The sequence below is a fragment of the Spea bombifrons genome, chromosome 2 (genome assembly GCF_027358695.1).
Source record: "Spea bombifrons isolate aSpeBom1 chromosome 2, aSpeBom1.2.pri, whole genome shotgun sequence".
Classification (NCBI taxonomy): domain Eukaryota; kingdom Metazoa; phylum Chordata; class Amphibia; order Anura; family Pelobatidae; genus Spea; species Spea bombifrons.
In genome coordinates this window covers 44,812,667-44,830,613 of record NC_071088.1, presented here as the reverse complement: position 1 = coordinate 44,830,613, position 17,947 = coordinate 44,812,667, and the positions used below count along the sequence as shown (strand labels likewise).

The window sequence follows — 17,947 nt, the reverse complement described above, 5'->3', positions numbered from 1 at the left end:
CCCCTTTGGGATGAACTGGAACGGAGATCGTGAGCCAGGCCTTCTCATCCAACATCAGTGCCTGACCTCACAAATGCTTTATGAATGGGCAAAAATTCCCACAGAAAAACTCCAACATCTTGTGGAAAATGTTCCCAGAAGAGTGAAAGCCGTTTTAGCTGCAAAGGGGGGACCAACTATGTCTGTGTATTTAAAATGTAATGTCATAAAAGTCACAGTTGGTGTAATGGTCAGGTGTCTTAATACTTAAGTGGATATAGTGTATGGGCCAATATTCTATAATAATAATAATAATAAAACAATTTGGAAAGGAAAGATATCTTCTAGTCAAGAAGAGTTTCAAATGATACTATACAGCATTTACATTTTCCTCGGTGTAAAGCAATACGTTATTTTCCAAACCTACTAGGAAGAATTTTAGCTTGTATGAATTGCCTCATTTAAATGATGCTTACTGATCTCATACAACAAGATACCAGAATTCTCATTATATAGCTTAAATGTAACCTAAATGTGTGTGAACAGTGCTTGGTTCACAAGATGCTAAGCACCAATCCCTGACAGAAAATCTACAGAGATAACGGAATCCATTGAATATACATTTAATCGAATAACGATTTTCTTGGGGATAGCCAAGAATAACCTTCAAGGAAATTATATCACCAAAATAATGAGCAATGGTTATATTAAACATGCATTACCAATGCAGCTCTATGACAGGCATTCTGATCCAGCTAAAGCTACATTTCGGAATAAATGAGCCTGCCATGCAAATATATGATGAAAAACTGATCTAGCATATCCCTGTAATTGTATTTAATAAATGCTAGGGGCCACAAAGGTACTGTAACCACAGAGGCATTATCAGGTATTTAAAATGGTGTGGAGAAGGTAGAACACTTACTTGGCTGTCTATTCAACAAAACCTCATTTCCCTTTTAAAGCGGGCTTCTCGAGTGCATATGAGCCAATAAAACCATGTGTGGAGCTAATGACTATGGATTGTGATCACGTAAAATATTCAGCACGAGAAACAATCTATCCTTCTCAATAGCAAAAATTACAGGGCGAGTGACGAATTAGTAGGCATCAGAACATCAGCAAACTGACAACGTAATCAAAAGATTGCCGTACAGGCAAGCATGTTAAGTTTGTTAGTATGCAATTTCCAAGACGTAACAAATATAGGCTCATTTTTACATTATTTGTGAATTAGCCACAATAAAAAATGAAGGGGGCTACATGTTATACAAATTCTCTTATGAGGTTTGCATGATGGGAGAAATCATTTTTGAGGAGTTAAACGGGAACGCCCATCAATTTTACTACAAATATTGGATTAACCCTTTAAGACCGGAGGCAGGACCATTGCTGCTGGCTGCCTGGAGACCCAGGCAGACAAGTGGCAACCAATCAAATGCATACTGCCAACAGCAGTGTCTATCAACACATTGTAGACAAATACCTAAATATAGATATATTTTATTTTTCTTCTGCGCTGGTTAGGAGTAATTTATTTTTGGATAAAAGGATGGCTTATCTATATACATACTTATCACAAAAAAAAAATCCCAAATTCCCGCTCTTATTTTGTTTAGTATTTCTGGTATGAAACTAAATAAGACAGGGGAAATTATGCTTGAAAACAAGATTGCAAAAGTACTAAAAAGAAATCCAAAATTATTTCTAACCCCTTAAGAAATAGTTCTTAAGGGGTTAGAAATAATTCTTAAAACAGTTGTAGTTTTTGCGTAATATACATTTTTTCAGACAGCCCCATATTAGCCATTTGTATGTGTTCAATCTCTATTGATGCCCAACCTACTAGACAAACACCCTGACTCCTTAGCAAGGGTAAACAATAGAATGCCTTAGTCTTAGTCCCCAGCTGGACACCCTGACTATTGAAAACCTAAAGAGCAATGGACTATATTAGCATTGTCATATTGACTCAAAATATCACATGCCTAACAATAATGGCAGCCTCTAGGACTGTAGATAAATTACATTTATTGGAACAAAAGGAGGAAAAAACAGGTTTTGTCAATGCTAACACGCATTGGTGGGACTTAATTCTATAGCTAGAGGCATTACTAGCATAAAGAGGGGTGGTTCTGCCATTTTAAGATCTCTGGTTAGACTTCACCTAAAGTACTATGTACAGTTCTGGAAGCCCCATCTCTAGAGGGATTTAGTACTTTTAGTGAGTTCAAACCAGGAAAGACTAAGGGTTTTACTGAACAAAAAGTGTCGGCATGAGAGTCGCAGATTCAGTTCACTGACGTAATTTTACATTATGAAGGTTTTATCCCAGTGAACATCTGCGGTTGCCTTATATAAAGCACATCTTGAACATCTCCTCGCTGACTGAACTATGCATTAAGAAGGGCCAACTATGTGATGATATAGTGTGCATAAATAAATAAATATCTATATTGTGACACCATACAGTCCAGGGAGATGTTCTGTGCATACGATGTTAAAATCTTTTGTATGGGTCGCTGGGGTGGAGCATTTAGAGAGCAGGGTGAGCCAGTATTGTAGCAGATTGGGTGCCCAAGCTGGGTTTGCGGGATCCAGTCCTCGGTTTTGATGAAGCCTACATCAAGTGCTGGGCATTAAACCCCCCTGGAGCCTGAGAATCAGAGATACTGTTGGGGGGAAAGGAAGTCCCCCTGTGCTCCCAGGGCAAGGAAGGGCTGATCAGTCTGTGCCAGCAAAGTAAGGACAGAGAGGGCTCCAATGGGAGCTAGGCTTTTTTTGGGGGGGGGGTGTTTGATTTGTGCATTTGCAAAAAAAAAATAATCACAGTTTTGCTCAAATCAGTGTTCCTGAGCCTTATTGCCCAAGAGGACTGTGCTTAAGATGTTGAAAATTGACAATCATGGCCCGCAGCTTGTCACAATACATACATACTGTACATGCACACACACAAATAAAAAAACATCATCATTTCCACACATTCATGGTGGCTGTGCAACACAAATATGTAAAATATGTGGTTTTTGAACATAAAGTCATACGTTACTGTGGCAGATTGAAGAATGATATAACAGTTCTTGCCATGTAGGGAATTGCAGCAATATCATTATGAAAGCAAAGTATAAATCGGTCACTCCAGTCTATGTTTAAAAACAATTAGATACATATTTTGGTGGCTATTTTGCTGCTGTCTATTGTCCATTCAGAACTTGTAATAAAACTCGTCTTGAGTATCGTCCTCATTTGGCTCTTTGAGAGGGACTGCTTCTTCTAAGTGTCTGCATACAACAATATTCATAAGCCTTATTTGCAATGCAGCTGTAACTTTAATTAGCTTACAATGAATGATCCAGCTACGGCATGTTTGTTATAAGCATCAGTGCCCTTCTGTATTTGTAGAAAAAGGGGAAACAATTAGTAGTAAAGTATTTCATTCTATGAACAGAGTGATTTCATTATTTTTTCTCAGTATACAGAACTGTAACTGGTGAAAGTGCCAGTTTTAATGATTCCAGAACTATTTAATCGAGACACACATTTGGCAGGCAGGCCAACACTGCAGCAAAGTAATCCTTCTACTAACAGGATTGTAAAACAAGAGTAAACATGCCGGTTTCGGTGGCAGATGAGATGATAAATCGTGCAGAGGGAATGTCCTGGCACCAGGCAGTTCAGAATTGGCTCTGAGACCTTTATTCCCAGGCATCCTAATATATTTTGAACATTTTTACTAATTGTGTAGTGATTGGCAAAGAAAAAAACCAAATATGCAGTGGGAGAAATAAATTATATAATTATATATATATATATATATATATATATATATATATATATGTATATATATTACATAGTGTATACTATGGTTGCCAGATTGGCTTCTTTTTCAGCATATATGACTTTAACTTGTTGCCACCAAAAGTGTTCTCTTTCATTATGGGGGGATGTATAAAATGGAGCGAGAAAATGATGTATTCTGAGAGTTTATTCATTCCTTAAACTGCCAACATGCCCAGTATGGCAACCCTTGGTTGCACGCTTGTTTATTTCATCATCACTAGTGCAATTGATCATGCACTACAGATAAAACAGCACTATTGAGGGATTATAAAAGAACATGAGATACATTCTGTAAGAGCCTAGAATATTCTACGTCGTATTCTAGAATGAAGGTCCTCATACGCAAAAAGTTTATAATACTTATTTTGCATGTCCTCCTCAATAAATCTAACTTTGACACTAATTTGTTTTTGCAATTAAAATGTCATTCACTGGATATTATAATGGTAAAGCTGCATTGGCCTAAAGATGCCCCAGCATCAACAATTACCTATAAAATTAATAATATAGCAAAATAAAGCGAATAGCATAGGAGAGGGTAGTAACATTAAGCCCAGGAAAATAGACCTGGAGATTTGTACATAAACTAGTCCGGTAAAACATAGACACTTAGAAATACAAATAATCATAGTAAGCTTAGAGAATCCTTGTGTGAATGTACCTGGAGATTTTCGATGCAGAACTGGTGTCCATACATGTCGATGGCAGACAAGAAAATGGACTCCACTTGGTTATGCCGGAGCTCATAAGAAGGCAAATGTGACGCTATTAAGACCTGGGAAAATATATGCATAAGAGATAAGTATCGTGAACAAAAGGCACAGCACATTACCCACTACATCACATATGGCCACAGTGCTTTAAAAGGACCCTCCAGCACTCATAATCATGTATATTATAGTTAAGCTGTCCCTTTACATTTTTGTGTGCTCAGTTGCAAATGCATGGAGGGTTTCCTCATACGCATTTGCCTCTTTCCATGCCAGCGGTTGTTTGGCTTGCAGATGTGTTTGATCGATCATTGGTGCGGAATTGGGATCAGCGGGAGCCGGTCAATGGAGCAAATACGGAACTAATGAAGAGGCGTAGCGATGCAGCTTCTCCAAAAGGCAAGCGAGTTTTCATTTTTCCCAGGTTGAAGAATGCATAGTAAAGCACTTGCAAAGTACCTTAATACGCATTCTCCGCTGAGACACGCACAGCTAAAAACAAGTATATAATTATGATGTAAAATACTAGTAGGATAAGCCTAACTCTGCAAGGTATATACATTATATACAGTGCCAGGGGATGAAACTTTTTTTTTGTTTCAATATAGTTTTGATGTAGCTAAATTTAGGTAACATTATAAACACCTTACTTACTTTATCCACTTTAAACTATTTCTATTTACCTATTTTAAAGGCAAGCTGTTCTCTCCATGAATATAATTCCATCATTATGGTATGACGGCACGTAAAACTTAGTTTCGTTGGTAAGTTTTTTGTGTGTATTTGAAGTTTATAAATGCTTATATTGAAAAGACGAGCCTGGCAGAAATTGCTTATATGAAAGTGACCTTGTACGGGTACAATTTCCCTTGAACTCTTCATTGAAACGCTTTATCTGACGTCTGCAGATCAGTGCTAGCGCCAGCAGAAAGTACGTATATGAAAGTGACCTTGTTTAGTTCTCTTTAACTCGATATTGCCAGACCTTAATCTAACATATGCTCATCCTCTGAATGTGAAATCTTACCTGACGGGCACGCAGTGCAACTTTGGCGTTAGTGGTTTTACTCAGTTGTGTAAGCTCCGTCAGGATGTTTAGTAGCTCATCGGTTAATGTGGGGTCCCGGCCACACAGCTGATCCTAGACAAGGAAGATTTTTTTTAAAATTACTATTTAGTAAGCACAAACCATTCAAATAAACCTAAACTTGCTCTTTTGCTTGTCAGCCTAAAATTAGACCGGGCACTGGTACACAATAAGGTTGTTTGGGGGCACAAATGTTATGCCACCAGCTAAAAATGGTTTAGATTAATGTTTTTCAAACTTTTTTCCATTACCCAATTCAATAAAATCTCCAAGCACTTGCTAAAAAGGAGAGGTAATTTGGCCCAAAGGCCAAGTGCTCCTGTATTATAGTGGAGCTTAAAACACATTAAGAAGACATCCATCAAGGGAATTTGACCCTTATTTCTATTTAATTACCTCTGAAATGATTTCCATTAGAGTGTTAAATGCTATTATACAGTGCAGTGCTCATAACTGGAGGGCAGAGTTGGAGTTCTGGCGATATCTAGTGATCTCACGGCCCAATGCTGGATCTGACCCGATCCGTCAAGTTTGTCTACAGGTAAGCATCGCTAGGAATGAATAGTGGCATCTTCCGATTTTTTTGAGTGGCTACGCAGATCATTATTTGTAATTATTTGGTAAAGTTTTAGTGTAAACAAAATTGGCTAAATTTACTACTACACCCTAAAACCAGTACTTAAAAAAAAAAAAAAAAAAAAGAATTCTAAATATATTGTTATAGGTCAAAGACAAGTCATTAAATGGTCCTAAAAAACAACACAAGATTATAAATCGAATAAGCTTGTAATTAAGAAAAAAAACAATATACATTTTCTAAACAATAATAGAAAAAAACAGCTCTGCAGTGATTCAAAGCTCTTCTCTTTATTTGGTAACGTCATAAACACGGTACTAACTTAAAAACTTTAAACCGGTATCACCTAAAGGCACCAAAACATTTATCACGGCTCAATACTGCCGAAAGGTTCCACATAGTCCTACAAATGTAGCGATGGTCCGACTGTACCCTTTATGTTAGTCAATCCTTTAAATGAAAACATCAATAGTGGGTCTGTATAGACAGTTAAAAGGCGATCTGGCGCTAACTCCACTCCGGATTCATACTAAAAAGAATGCTGTGATGGAACAAATAATTATTTCGAAGGAACGGTAATTAAAATTGATTAACAGTCAAACTTTATTATCAGTTATAAAGATGAAACTCCGCTTTCTAAATAAGGGACCCAATTAGCAGCTCTTTGTACGCATCCTTCTTGTAGGGATTTGACAGGGTTTTTGAGGTACTCTACGTTTCGTTAAAACAATTCTGCAAATTGCTAGAGACTCAATGCTTTATCTTATTATAAACACATCATAATCTTATTAACCATCGCCCCAGTAAGAAGATGCATTTGCGTGAAAAGTGAGGAAGATCTTCCTAATCTCCTGCCGGAGAATAATGGGTCTAGGGTCGGTGGGACACAGTGCAGCCACATCACCTGGGACAATTGTGGACACATCGACTACTAGTATGGAGCGACACCTCTAGAATGCCCTATTTCTTCATACATAAGCCCTAAAGAGTGATTATTGGATGTCAGGTCCTCTATTTTTCACTGTCCATTGCACCATTTTTAATATATAAAATGCAGCTCATCATAAATTTCCTTTCATATCTGTCATAAGAAAACCGATAATACATACAAAAGTTCAAAGCTATCTGCAACTTTGCACATTAAGAAAAGGGCAGATACTTCAGTTCTGGAGCATATTCATAAATGTACATTTTTGTTCATGGCACACGTTGTGTTTGGATTGCAATGGAACTCGACATCGGCGCTCATGAGTACGGTTACTACTGCTTTGCTAAATATGTATTGAGGTGACATTTAATGAAAGGAAGATATAACATTGGCTTACCAATCATTTATGGTGGCAAAAAAAAAGAGTCTATTAGAGTACTAGCAAGCGATAAGATAATAGATACCTGAGAAGGAGGAGAGGTAATAAAAATTGCATGTGATGCAAACCTGTTCTGAAATAGCAATGGCGAGGTAGAAATTGAAATGTAATATCTTGAAATCAGAATCGAAAGTAATCATTTTATCATGTTATGGGAATCAAGCCTCGACTGTGAGTCTGTTTACTGCAGAAGCATATTAAAACACAAAACCTATAACTAGTTTTATAGCATTCTTTGCTTTTTTCACCCTATAATACACAATCAAAACAGATTACTCTGATACAAGCTAAACCGAATTGACGGATGTCCCAATAAACTCGTTTACCATAAATAACATTAATCTATTGTGCCTTTTAAACATATTACTAATGCATTTTCCTTATCGTATTTCTTCAAGTAGAAAAAGGTTACCACAGAATATTCAAGTGCAGAAAAGTATAAAGCAGAACAGCTATTTTTAAACTTAATGAACTAAAACTAGTTCTAGGATAAAGGAAATAAAATATGCATTACATGAAATAGAAGGATCACCAATTTGTCGCATTGATTGATTATATACATATATGTATATAGAAGATGCGTGTGTGTGTATAATATATCACTCAGGAAAATGAAAAGGAAAAATATATCTCAGACCAAAGCAGAAAGTAGTAAGGTAACATTAATAATTCTACAAAGCGCATATAAAAAATACAGGCTGTTTCACTGAATTTTGCTTGTCCTCACTCTCAAAGTCAGTGAGCAAAAGCCTGCAACCAGTTCTCTGACAAGACCCGATGCTTCCCCGTCATCCCTGTGTAATTACACACTTGAGTGGCTGGACTCTGAAGAAAATTGAAGGCCTGAGCTGGGAACAGCTGCCATTTTCTCTCTCCATCACGCAGCTATGATTGCTTGAGAAATGAACAGGCCCAGCTCAAAGCTACTCCAGAATTCTCAAAGGAAATATGGCCCTGTGTTCGAATAATGAGATTCTTAAGGCAAGCGTTACTTAGAATCACATCGCCAAACCGCGCGCGCTCGCCCCTTCGTGTCACGAATTAAAACACAAGAAATTCAAGGCCAAGATCACTGCCTTCATTACTCTCTCAGTGCTTAAATCTTGGCTGGATCTACAGATCTTAATGGGGCAGCCCTGCATGCAACACAAATTGGAGATGTAATACAGTGAAGTCACTCAGCCATGCTGCCGCTTTCCTTTTTTCTGGGGTTTATATACAATATAACCGGTTTTCTACTAATGATAACCAGAATTCTTTTTTTTTATTGCACCCTCATAAAGTTTATTAAAAGGAAGGCAGATACGCTCTAATATTTAGCCATAACTATAAAAAAAAACAACAAACGCTGTTGTGCATATTGTTTACACTATTACACTATTAATTTTTAATCCCTTAAGGACAATGGGCGGTCACTAAACCCATTGAAAACAATGCATTTTGAGCCCGTACATGTACGGGCTTTGACATTAAGGGGTTAAAAGTCTAGACAATTTTAACAACATATTATAGCATTGTAGGTAGGTTTTTGTCATAGAATACTAAAGGAATTATCATAACCAGTTAGTTCTGTGTCTCTAACACAGACAGGAATAAAAATTATGTTTACCATACTGGTACAAGCAGATCTGCATAATGCTCTAGCACTCTGGCTCTCAGAAAAGAAGGGTCAATGAGCATGGTTTTGTGATTTAAACATTCTGGAAACCTCAGGCACACAGAGCAGACCCCAGAAACTGCTTATGTTGCAAAGATCAAAATCCCATTTCTAGTCGTCCCCGACAAGGTCACTTACAATCAGCATAGTTATTAAGAGGTTCTTCTTGGTGACCTGAGCGTGGGAGAAGATGTAATTCAGAACCATGGTCAGGTCACTTTTATTCTCTTCTCGCAGAGCAAAGACACACTTGTCATAATGGCCTGGAATCAGAAAGGCAGATGTTCAGAAAAGGTGCCACAAAACAAATAAATGACAGCAAGGATTATTCCACATTGAAAGGCGGAAAAAAGGTTAAAAATGTGCTCTTTAGACAAATGTGCATCCTTTATAGCGCTCAATCCATTTAAATGCTATAAAAACATTAGTGGAACACAGTTAACCTACACATTAACTTCTTAAAATTACATTCACACAAAAAATTTTTGAAATGTGAAATCAGCCAGAACTATGAAATAAACGTAATTGGCATATATAATTGCACATTGCCTATATTCTGATGTTCTACAGTATGGAATAAATTAAGGTGTTGTACATTAATTGTACAACAATTAAAAATGACAGGTCTGTCATGTTCTGTAAAAGAATTGGACAAACTGCCACATCCACCAGATTTCGGTTTCTGTAATATGTGGGGACAACTTCTAGTACAAAGACAACTAGACTCCAGCTTACCACTTCTAGTGCAGCATTGCCACCATGTGGTTCAACGCAGTGTTGCAATTCATAAAAGCAGAAAAGAAATATGCCTACATTTCCCTTCATGCGTTATTCTTATCGTTAGATTATTCTAATTTGTATGTGAATTACCATTTTAAAAAAATAAGTTAAAAAAATGTAAAAAAAAAGTTAAAAAGGACACAAAATTCAAAACAAAATAGTATTTATGTAAAATATTGTAAATTCTACTAACCAATTATTTCGTTTCCTTGGATAGGAAAGAAAAAAAAAAAGGCTAAGGAACAAGGGACACAAGAAAAACGTACTTGATGACTGATATTAAACCATCAAAACCTTTATTCATCCACTGAAAAAGTCACAATGAGACAGGGTACTAAACCCTCGGTCTGGCTCTTCTGACATAGTCTGGATGCAGCTTTGACAAACCATTTTATGAAGAGATGGTTACCCAACTGTTCAACTACCACAAGCCTCCTGCCATGTGGATGATGTCAGACATTTGTTTATGGTCCAGAAGCCTTGCAACGTTCAAACCAAAAACCTGGCTTCTGCTATAATGGACACTTACTGCCAAATTACCCTAATAACCTAATAACCAAATGAGGAATTTCTTTACGTAACTTGTCCCATTTCTTTAGTAGAAATGACTGGAACAGACACATACAGGCCAGTGCTCAAGTAACTACATAGCTGGAAAATGATAATCAGCGCTAAAGAGGCCTTGGAGCCAAAAAACTGTGTTGCTTGATTTGTCTTGTGATGCCAATTCAGGAAAACTGATTCTATCATTGTATTGTACTCCTCATTATCTTCATTTTCCCTTAATATGACTGCTCTTCCCTGCCCAACACAACAACCCGACTGCAGTTAGAGACAATCTGCCTCCCCTACCTTTGAGATATGACTTTTTCAATAGATATTTAGACTTTATTTGGTGTTGTCTTTGGTGATAGCTTTATGTATATCCCATGAATGTTTAAATACCCTCACTATATTAGCCTCTATCATTTCTGATGGGATACAGTACGTTTCACTGTCTACCAAACCTTTCAGTGAAATAAAATGTTATACTATTGCATGTGAAGTCTAGAATTCTAGTCAGTGTATTCATCACACATAAAAACGGGCAACTTGGGCAGACTTCCCAATCAAAACCTGCAACAAATTAACTTGTCAGCACCTCTCCCTTTGGGATATGTTGGACGTCCTCTGGTTTTGAGTTAAGTCTATTCTGAAAGGCCAAAACCTGTCTTCTGTTGTCTCTTCCATAAGACACTCCAATTCATGATCACAGCTCTTCTTCCCCAGAATAAGCATTTCACAAAGTTGGCATTTCTCTTTGTATTATCGTCCACTCACCCTGCCATTGGACACAAAAGCAGGGTAAAGGGCAAGCTGACATTTTAAGAGCCCCAATGGTGGCATCCCGAACCACTCTTGCTTCCAAACCAATAGCAGAAATGTTCTTCTGCACAGATCGCTCTTAAGCTCCAGAGACCAGGTCTTGCTTGCCCTGATGCAGCCTTGTTTTCATGGGACAATACATGTCAGGAAACTAGATGACAAGTCTTCAGAGGGCCCTGCACAGGAACCCTTCTACCCAATGTACACCAGACGTTCTATAAAAAAAAGTGCTCTGACCCTACCATTCCTTCCAGAAGAGGTTCGTAAGACAAGATTTCATGGATTTCCATGTCTGTGTAGAAAACACTTAGCACAGCTGCTAAAGAAAACTCCTCAACTCCTCATCATCGAGGCACGGTGTAAAAAAAAAAAAAAAAAAAAAAAAAAATTAAATAAAAAAGGAAACCGAAATTGGCCGGGCAGAAAAAAATACTAATTGGGTTTTTGCTCTACACTTCTGCAAAGAAGTTCCAATCAGAACACAATACATACCATGTTGGAATTGTGTTTCAACCTTCAAATACTGACGAAGCAAATCCATAACCACAGCTTTCATGTGTCCTCTAATGCCACTACGATATCTGATTTGAGGAAGAAAAAAAAAAGTGTCATTAAAACAAATAATGACGACATAAGACAGACCCCACCTATTTATCATCATGCTTGTAATGTAAAAAAGGAAGGGAAGCTTAAGAAGAAATAACATTTATTATAAATTATTTATTTATTAATATTATATTTAGTAAAAAAAATATATATATTTGAAATGTAAAAAGCACAATAGATGATTAGAAACTTTACTTATATTCACAGCTTATTAAAAGGGTTGACAAATACTAATTATAGTATTGTATTTTTATAACAATTTTTTTTTTAATTATTATTTTTATAAGAAAAGCACCAAGAAATGGCTATGCCTGCCTGCCTGCCTCAGCGTTTCAACTCCTGTGTCGGAAGCGTGAGGCGTTTGTCTCGGGTGCCGGCGCTTCACGCTGGGCGCCGGCATATGACCCGAGACAAACGCCTCACGCTTCCAACACAGGAGTTGAAGGTAAGTGACCGGGAAGAGGGGAGATCCTGAGAAGGGGGGTTAGGGAATGAGAGGAGATCCTGAGAAGGGAGGTTAGAGAGGGAGAGGGGAGATCCTGAGAAGAGGGGTTAGGGAGTGTGTTTGTGTGTGTCTCTGAGTCTGTTTGTGTCTGTGTCTAAGTGTGTGTCTTAGTGTGTGTGTCTGAGTGTGTGTCTTAGTGTCTGAGTGTGTGTGTCTTACTGTGTGTGTGTCTTAGTGAGTGTGTCTTACTGTGTGTGTGTCTTACTGTGTGTGTCTTAGCGTGTGTGTCTGAGTGTGAGTGTGTCTGAGTGTGTGTGTCTTACTGTGTGTCTTAGCGTGTGTGTGTGCGTGTGTGTGTGTGTGTGTGGTTTCCCAGATAGCAGTGATTCTGATGAAGTTTTTTTTTGTTCAGTTTTTTTGTTCAAAGAGGTGCTTTTTCTTTCATATTTGCCTTATAATTGGTATAAATGTTATAATAAATGTTATAATGTAATAAATATTATTCCAACATTAAGTTCATAGCTTCCAAGTTAAAATTATTTTTTCTTACTCAAATTTCCTTGTTAAAATGGGGGTGCGTGTTATGCGCCAGTGCGTGTTATACGCCGATAAATACGGTAAATTATTTTACATTTCAATATATTGCCATTAGTGGTCTGCCAGATTTTCATATAAGTACTAAATGCTACCACCATTATCTATTATTTTTCAGGCCTCAAAAGTTTATTTCAATTGAACAAACCAGCTCACTCACGGTGGAAGAGTAATACCTGAGCCAGTAATATATGCATGCAATAGGTACGGAAGTGACAGCCGACGGGTTTTGTAGCTAGGACATAAAAAAATGCAAGCAATTCCAATTTACATCTCACCTCTGAACCAATTGTACAATGCTCTGTGTGTTCATGAAAAAAACCTCTCGTTCAGATTTACGATTCAATGTAGCTGCATGACTATCCAATATATTTGCAATCTGAATAATAATAATAAAAAAAAAAGCAATATAAAATCATTATATAAATTTCTGCCATCTACATTAAGACCACTTCACAATACACCTTTCGGTTTCAGGAAAACAGCCAATATTTAATTTAGAATAATGACAACAAGAATTCATTTTGAACTTAGCTCAAAATGTAATGCAAAACAAGAAACAGTAACCTGGGAAAATTATACATCAAAGTGAAGAACAACTTTTGCCAGAAAGCCTTAATACACGTCTTCATTTTTGGCTCAATATCACTATGGAAATTCGCTAAATATTTTTATTTAACCAATAGGCGAAACTTAAAAACAATGCGGAAGTGGTCAGAGCAAGGTCCAGTGACACGTTAATGGAATAGGTGTATACTCTGTCACATCAAAAACGCTTATAGTTATTTAATGGAGATGTACCTGTTGACTTGGAAACTGGCATAACACGGAAGTAATGTTGCTGGCATATTGAGCCATCTCTTTCTTGATTGACTTTTCCACGTTTGGTGGAATACGCCCCGAAACGCTGGTCATAATATCCTGAAGTTCTAGTAAAGGAAGAGATGGATCTCTAAGGGTCTTCATCAGTCTCTCCACATAGTCTTTCAGCTGCCAAAGGAAGCGGTTGCACATTTGTTTTTGGTTATTTCTATATCCAATTTGATTTCTGTTTTGTTCTAAACACAGTACATGATCATTATTAAATGAAAATCTCAGCAAAAACACTTAGGAATTAGAAAATGCGCTGTTTGCTTTCCTTCTCTAACTATTTGTAGATCATACAACTAACATGATTTGCACCAACAATGGAGGGCAGTAAAAGAACATGCGGTTTGCATTATCAAACAAATTCACACACCTTGTTACTGAAGTAGGGTTCTGGGAGACAGTATCCATTCATCACATTGACCAGGTTATCTAGAACATAGTGGAAGACGCGGTGGAGCTTTTCTCCTCGCAGGGCAGTGCTGTGTATCACCGGCAATGGCCCTGTATGGAGCTCAGCCTAATGTTTTATGTTTTAATTAAAGAAAACATGGAAAATACATTACATTTTAATAGATACACTGAGTAATAACATTCCACCAACCTCCCATGGAATTATTTATTCTTCTGGCTTAGATGGCACACACTAAAACTCCCAGAAAGGGTTCTGTACAAGTTATACAAAATGTGATATTTTATTATTAAATTATATATAACACTTTTGGGATATCTACATTACAGAAGTATACTGACTCAAACTTTTCTCCTTGCCACTCTATTCTTTACTGTAAGGAGCTAAAATTTCTGATATGAAAACCCCTGTGATTTTCTATTTTATTAAGATGGGATAGTTAGTTATTACAGCACTTCCCACTTTTTGCTGTAGCTAGTTTTTTTTCTTTACCTACCTGTTGTACACGGCTAGGATCGTCTAGCTGTAGTTTAGCTATGACACCACCAGGCTCAAGAACTGCTCCTGGTCGCTTCACATAATGAATGCACCCAGATTCCATCGCCGTCAGCGTCATCACCATCTTCATGACCTGCAGTAGAGAAGTATTTCTAATGTAAGTTATCATATTATCAAGCTTATCAGCATTTCTTAAATCAGGGTTTGACAAAATATCAGATGCCATATTGTCATGCCGCTTTGTGTGTCTAGCAATTAGCCCTGGTTTATATTAGAAAAAGGCATAATTTTGGGAACCAACCACCATCAGGCACCTGCAGCCAAACAACAATGAAATACAAGTAAGTAACCCTTGCAATGAGGCCATTACATCTAGTTGCTGTATGGTTACACAAGACAGGAAATTGCACTAGCGTGATGTCATGGAGATATCATTTCCTAAGCAGGGATGATACATTCTTAAGTAATTCCTAATTGAGTAAAATATTTGACAAATATGAGGAATCCATAGTTTTGGATTGTTGAATATGAAATCTTGACCAGAGGCACTTTAGTTTAAAGGTTCATTAAACTATCTGCAGCCTCTAATTGCTCAACCTTGAAAAAAAACAATATACTTTGGGTAATATGCAGTTAAGGGTTGTGAGGCAGATGATACATTTTCTCGATAAGCACATGATGTTCAACAATTTTGTTCATGTTTTAATAACAAATGAAATACAGCATCGGGGCAAATGTAGAAATGTTGTTTATATGGTTCGGAACTAACGTCTTCCCGTTTGTTATCACTGCAGAATGTTACCCTTTTGATTTAAGTACATAAAGCATATTCTCTCTTAATCAACTGAGATTTCCACAACCTTTTTATTTGGCTAGATCTCTACAAAATACATTTACACTTTTCCGGGAAGGTCACGTCCTTGCATATTTTCCTTTTTTTTGTCTGTTAAATATAAATTGCGCAACCTTTATTTCTAGGATTTAAATTAACAACTTCAACACCAAAGCTAAAACGTGAAGAAACAAAATTAGCCCCTGTGATAAAGTTATTCTCACCTCAATTTCAGCATAGCACTGGCCTGCAAAAACATGCCCTCCATCTTCTACCACGTATTGGATTAATTTGCCCGCAGATGGTGAACGTAGAATGGAGGGGTCGTTTTCTTTTTCAAAAACACACGTTTTGTTTCCAATTGTGATACGGTATCTACAAAAAAAAAAAAATCCCACATATTTGGTACTGTAGGTCTAGATAAATATAAAAGGTGTACAATATAAATTATACAATTATTAACTTTGGTAGAAGATTCATTATACTATAGATTTCAGTCGGTTATGTTTTTATTTTGTCATTGCAAGTGTTTCAAAAATAAAAATGGAGAAATAGAAGTCGATGATCACGTCCCTACTAAATTAGTAATGTAATTAAATACAATTATTTCAGATGTTTAGATGCACTCATTAAACCAGGAGCTTTCAGGTTAGTTTAGCAATACAGCCACGAGCCTGAGCTTGCTCTGCAGACGACATGGTCAAATTGCTGAGATTACCTTCAGGGAAATTACTGGGACCTTTCATTGGAAATGTCCAACTCTGCTGCAAGTCTACAGATGAATGTATAAACTTATATGGCATGCTGTGGGTTTGATAGAACTCTCAATGACTACACGCCACATACTTGCAATAAACGGCCTAAGCTATGGTATTTCCATGTAATTTATGCTTAGAGGGACCCTGCAGTGTCATTGTGCACGAATATAACACAAACCATCACACGAAGACTATCAATATGGGACTGTGGCCATAGTCATCTTTAGCCCTATAACTGTCTATACTCAGAAGAACATTATCATCAACTCACCATCAATACCCAGGAAGAATAATAAAGTGAATACCTGTCTACTTCCTCTTTGATGTAAGTGGTGTAGCTGCTACCATCATAGGACAAAAGAAGGCCACCGTCACTCAGTCTGTGTACATCCACTTCGACACAGGAGTTATTCATTATGACCACGTAAGAATTTGGAGATTGTCGTGTTACCTAATCAATGAAAACAGAAAAAACTTGCAGCTGCCCATTTATGAAACTGATAAAAATGCCAAATATATCCTTAACGTTGTGCGAGACACATCAGAAAACAGTGATGTGTATACTAATGTAGAGTGTTGCTGTTGAATTTACCTTGAGCACGTATTTCTTCCCATCATAGATAAGTTCCACATCTACGGTGTTGAGAAGGGTGTGGGCTGGCAATACTTGACCTCTAAGCAAGAGAAGAAAAAAAAAATTACATTTACATATACATTAGTTTACAAACTCTTCTTGGGATCATACGAAGCTCGACATTTACCTCTCCAAAGAATGCAAGAAATTGGACACACTGTTTCGAAGGCTCACATCTGCCACATGCAGTGCTCCACAGACCACTCCGAGCATGGTGTCCGGACGCTCAGCCTAGAGTACAAAATACTAAATTAAAAATAGGCAGGTAGCATGTGGCTACAACAATTTAATTTAATTGTAGGTAATGATCATAGGGAGTGCTCATCCCACAATCATTTAGCCACAGATGGTTCACAGTACATTCGTACATTTAACTGCCTATATATTGTTTATTCGGGTAGACAATCTGCCATTGGGCAAATACCACGTAGACCGGTGCCCAATAGCCAGTTGCGAATGTGGAAGAGGGTAATATGTTGCTCTGTGTATCCTGAAGGTCACCTCGTGTATTTCATTTAATCAGACAATGGCCTTAATGTGCCAGGGCCCATTTTATTTCCCTGTTCGGCCCCTACTACAGGGGGTGGTATTATGTTATTGCACCCCATCAATTACGGGTCAGATACAATGAAAAACTGGGTTTATTTTCTTTTGTGTGGTATACTATATATTGAAGAAAACGCAAAGTATTTGAAGTAATAGATGTATTTTTTATTTGCTTGTATATTTGTTTTGGGGTGTTTTATCAGCTATTATGTTAATCTATTGGTCAAATCTGTCCATTTGGAATGAATGGTATTCTGAAGCCAGACTGTCTGGAACAGTTCCACCAAAACCCTTTGATGGTTGACACTATCTTTGATAGAGAGGTGATAACATTTCATGGCCGTTGATGTCAACAGTTTCATTACCGGTCGATCACTAAAATTATTCCTTTCA

General features: G+C 37.3%; 1 protein-coding gene across 1 annotated transcript in view; it reads right to left on the bottom strand.

Moving 5' to 3' along the window:
• Positions 1–17,947, bottom strand: part of ACACA (acetyl-CoA carboxylase alpha) — a 144,644-nt gene that overhangs the window by 97,382 nt on the left and 29,315 nt on the right. Inside the window, exons 15-26 of the mRNA XM_053457694.1 lie at positions 17,136–17,239; positions 16,967–17,048; positions 16,680–16,825; positions 15,841–15,991; positions 14,783–14,917; positions 14,248–14,394; positions 13,809–13,997; positions 13,286–13,386; positions 11,855–11,943; positions 9,356–9,480; positions 5,557–5,670; positions 4,481–4,594 (exon numbers count right to left, since the gene is read on the bottom strand). Coding sequence (XP_053313669.1) covers positions 4,481–4,594; positions 5,557–5,670; positions 9,356–9,480; positions 11,855–11,943; positions 13,286–13,386; positions 13,809–13,997; positions 14,248–14,394; positions 14,783–14,917; positions 15,841–15,991; positions 16,680–16,825; positions 16,967–17,048; positions 17,136–17,239 — 1,497 coding nt within the window. The remainder of the gene's footprint in view (positions 1–4,480; positions 4,595–5,556; positions 5,671–9,355; positions 9,481–11,854; positions 11,944–13,285; positions 13,387–13,808; positions 13,998–14,247; positions 14,395–14,782; positions 14,918–15,840; positions 15,992–16,679; positions 16,826–16,966; positions 17,049–17,135; positions 17,240–17,947) is intronic.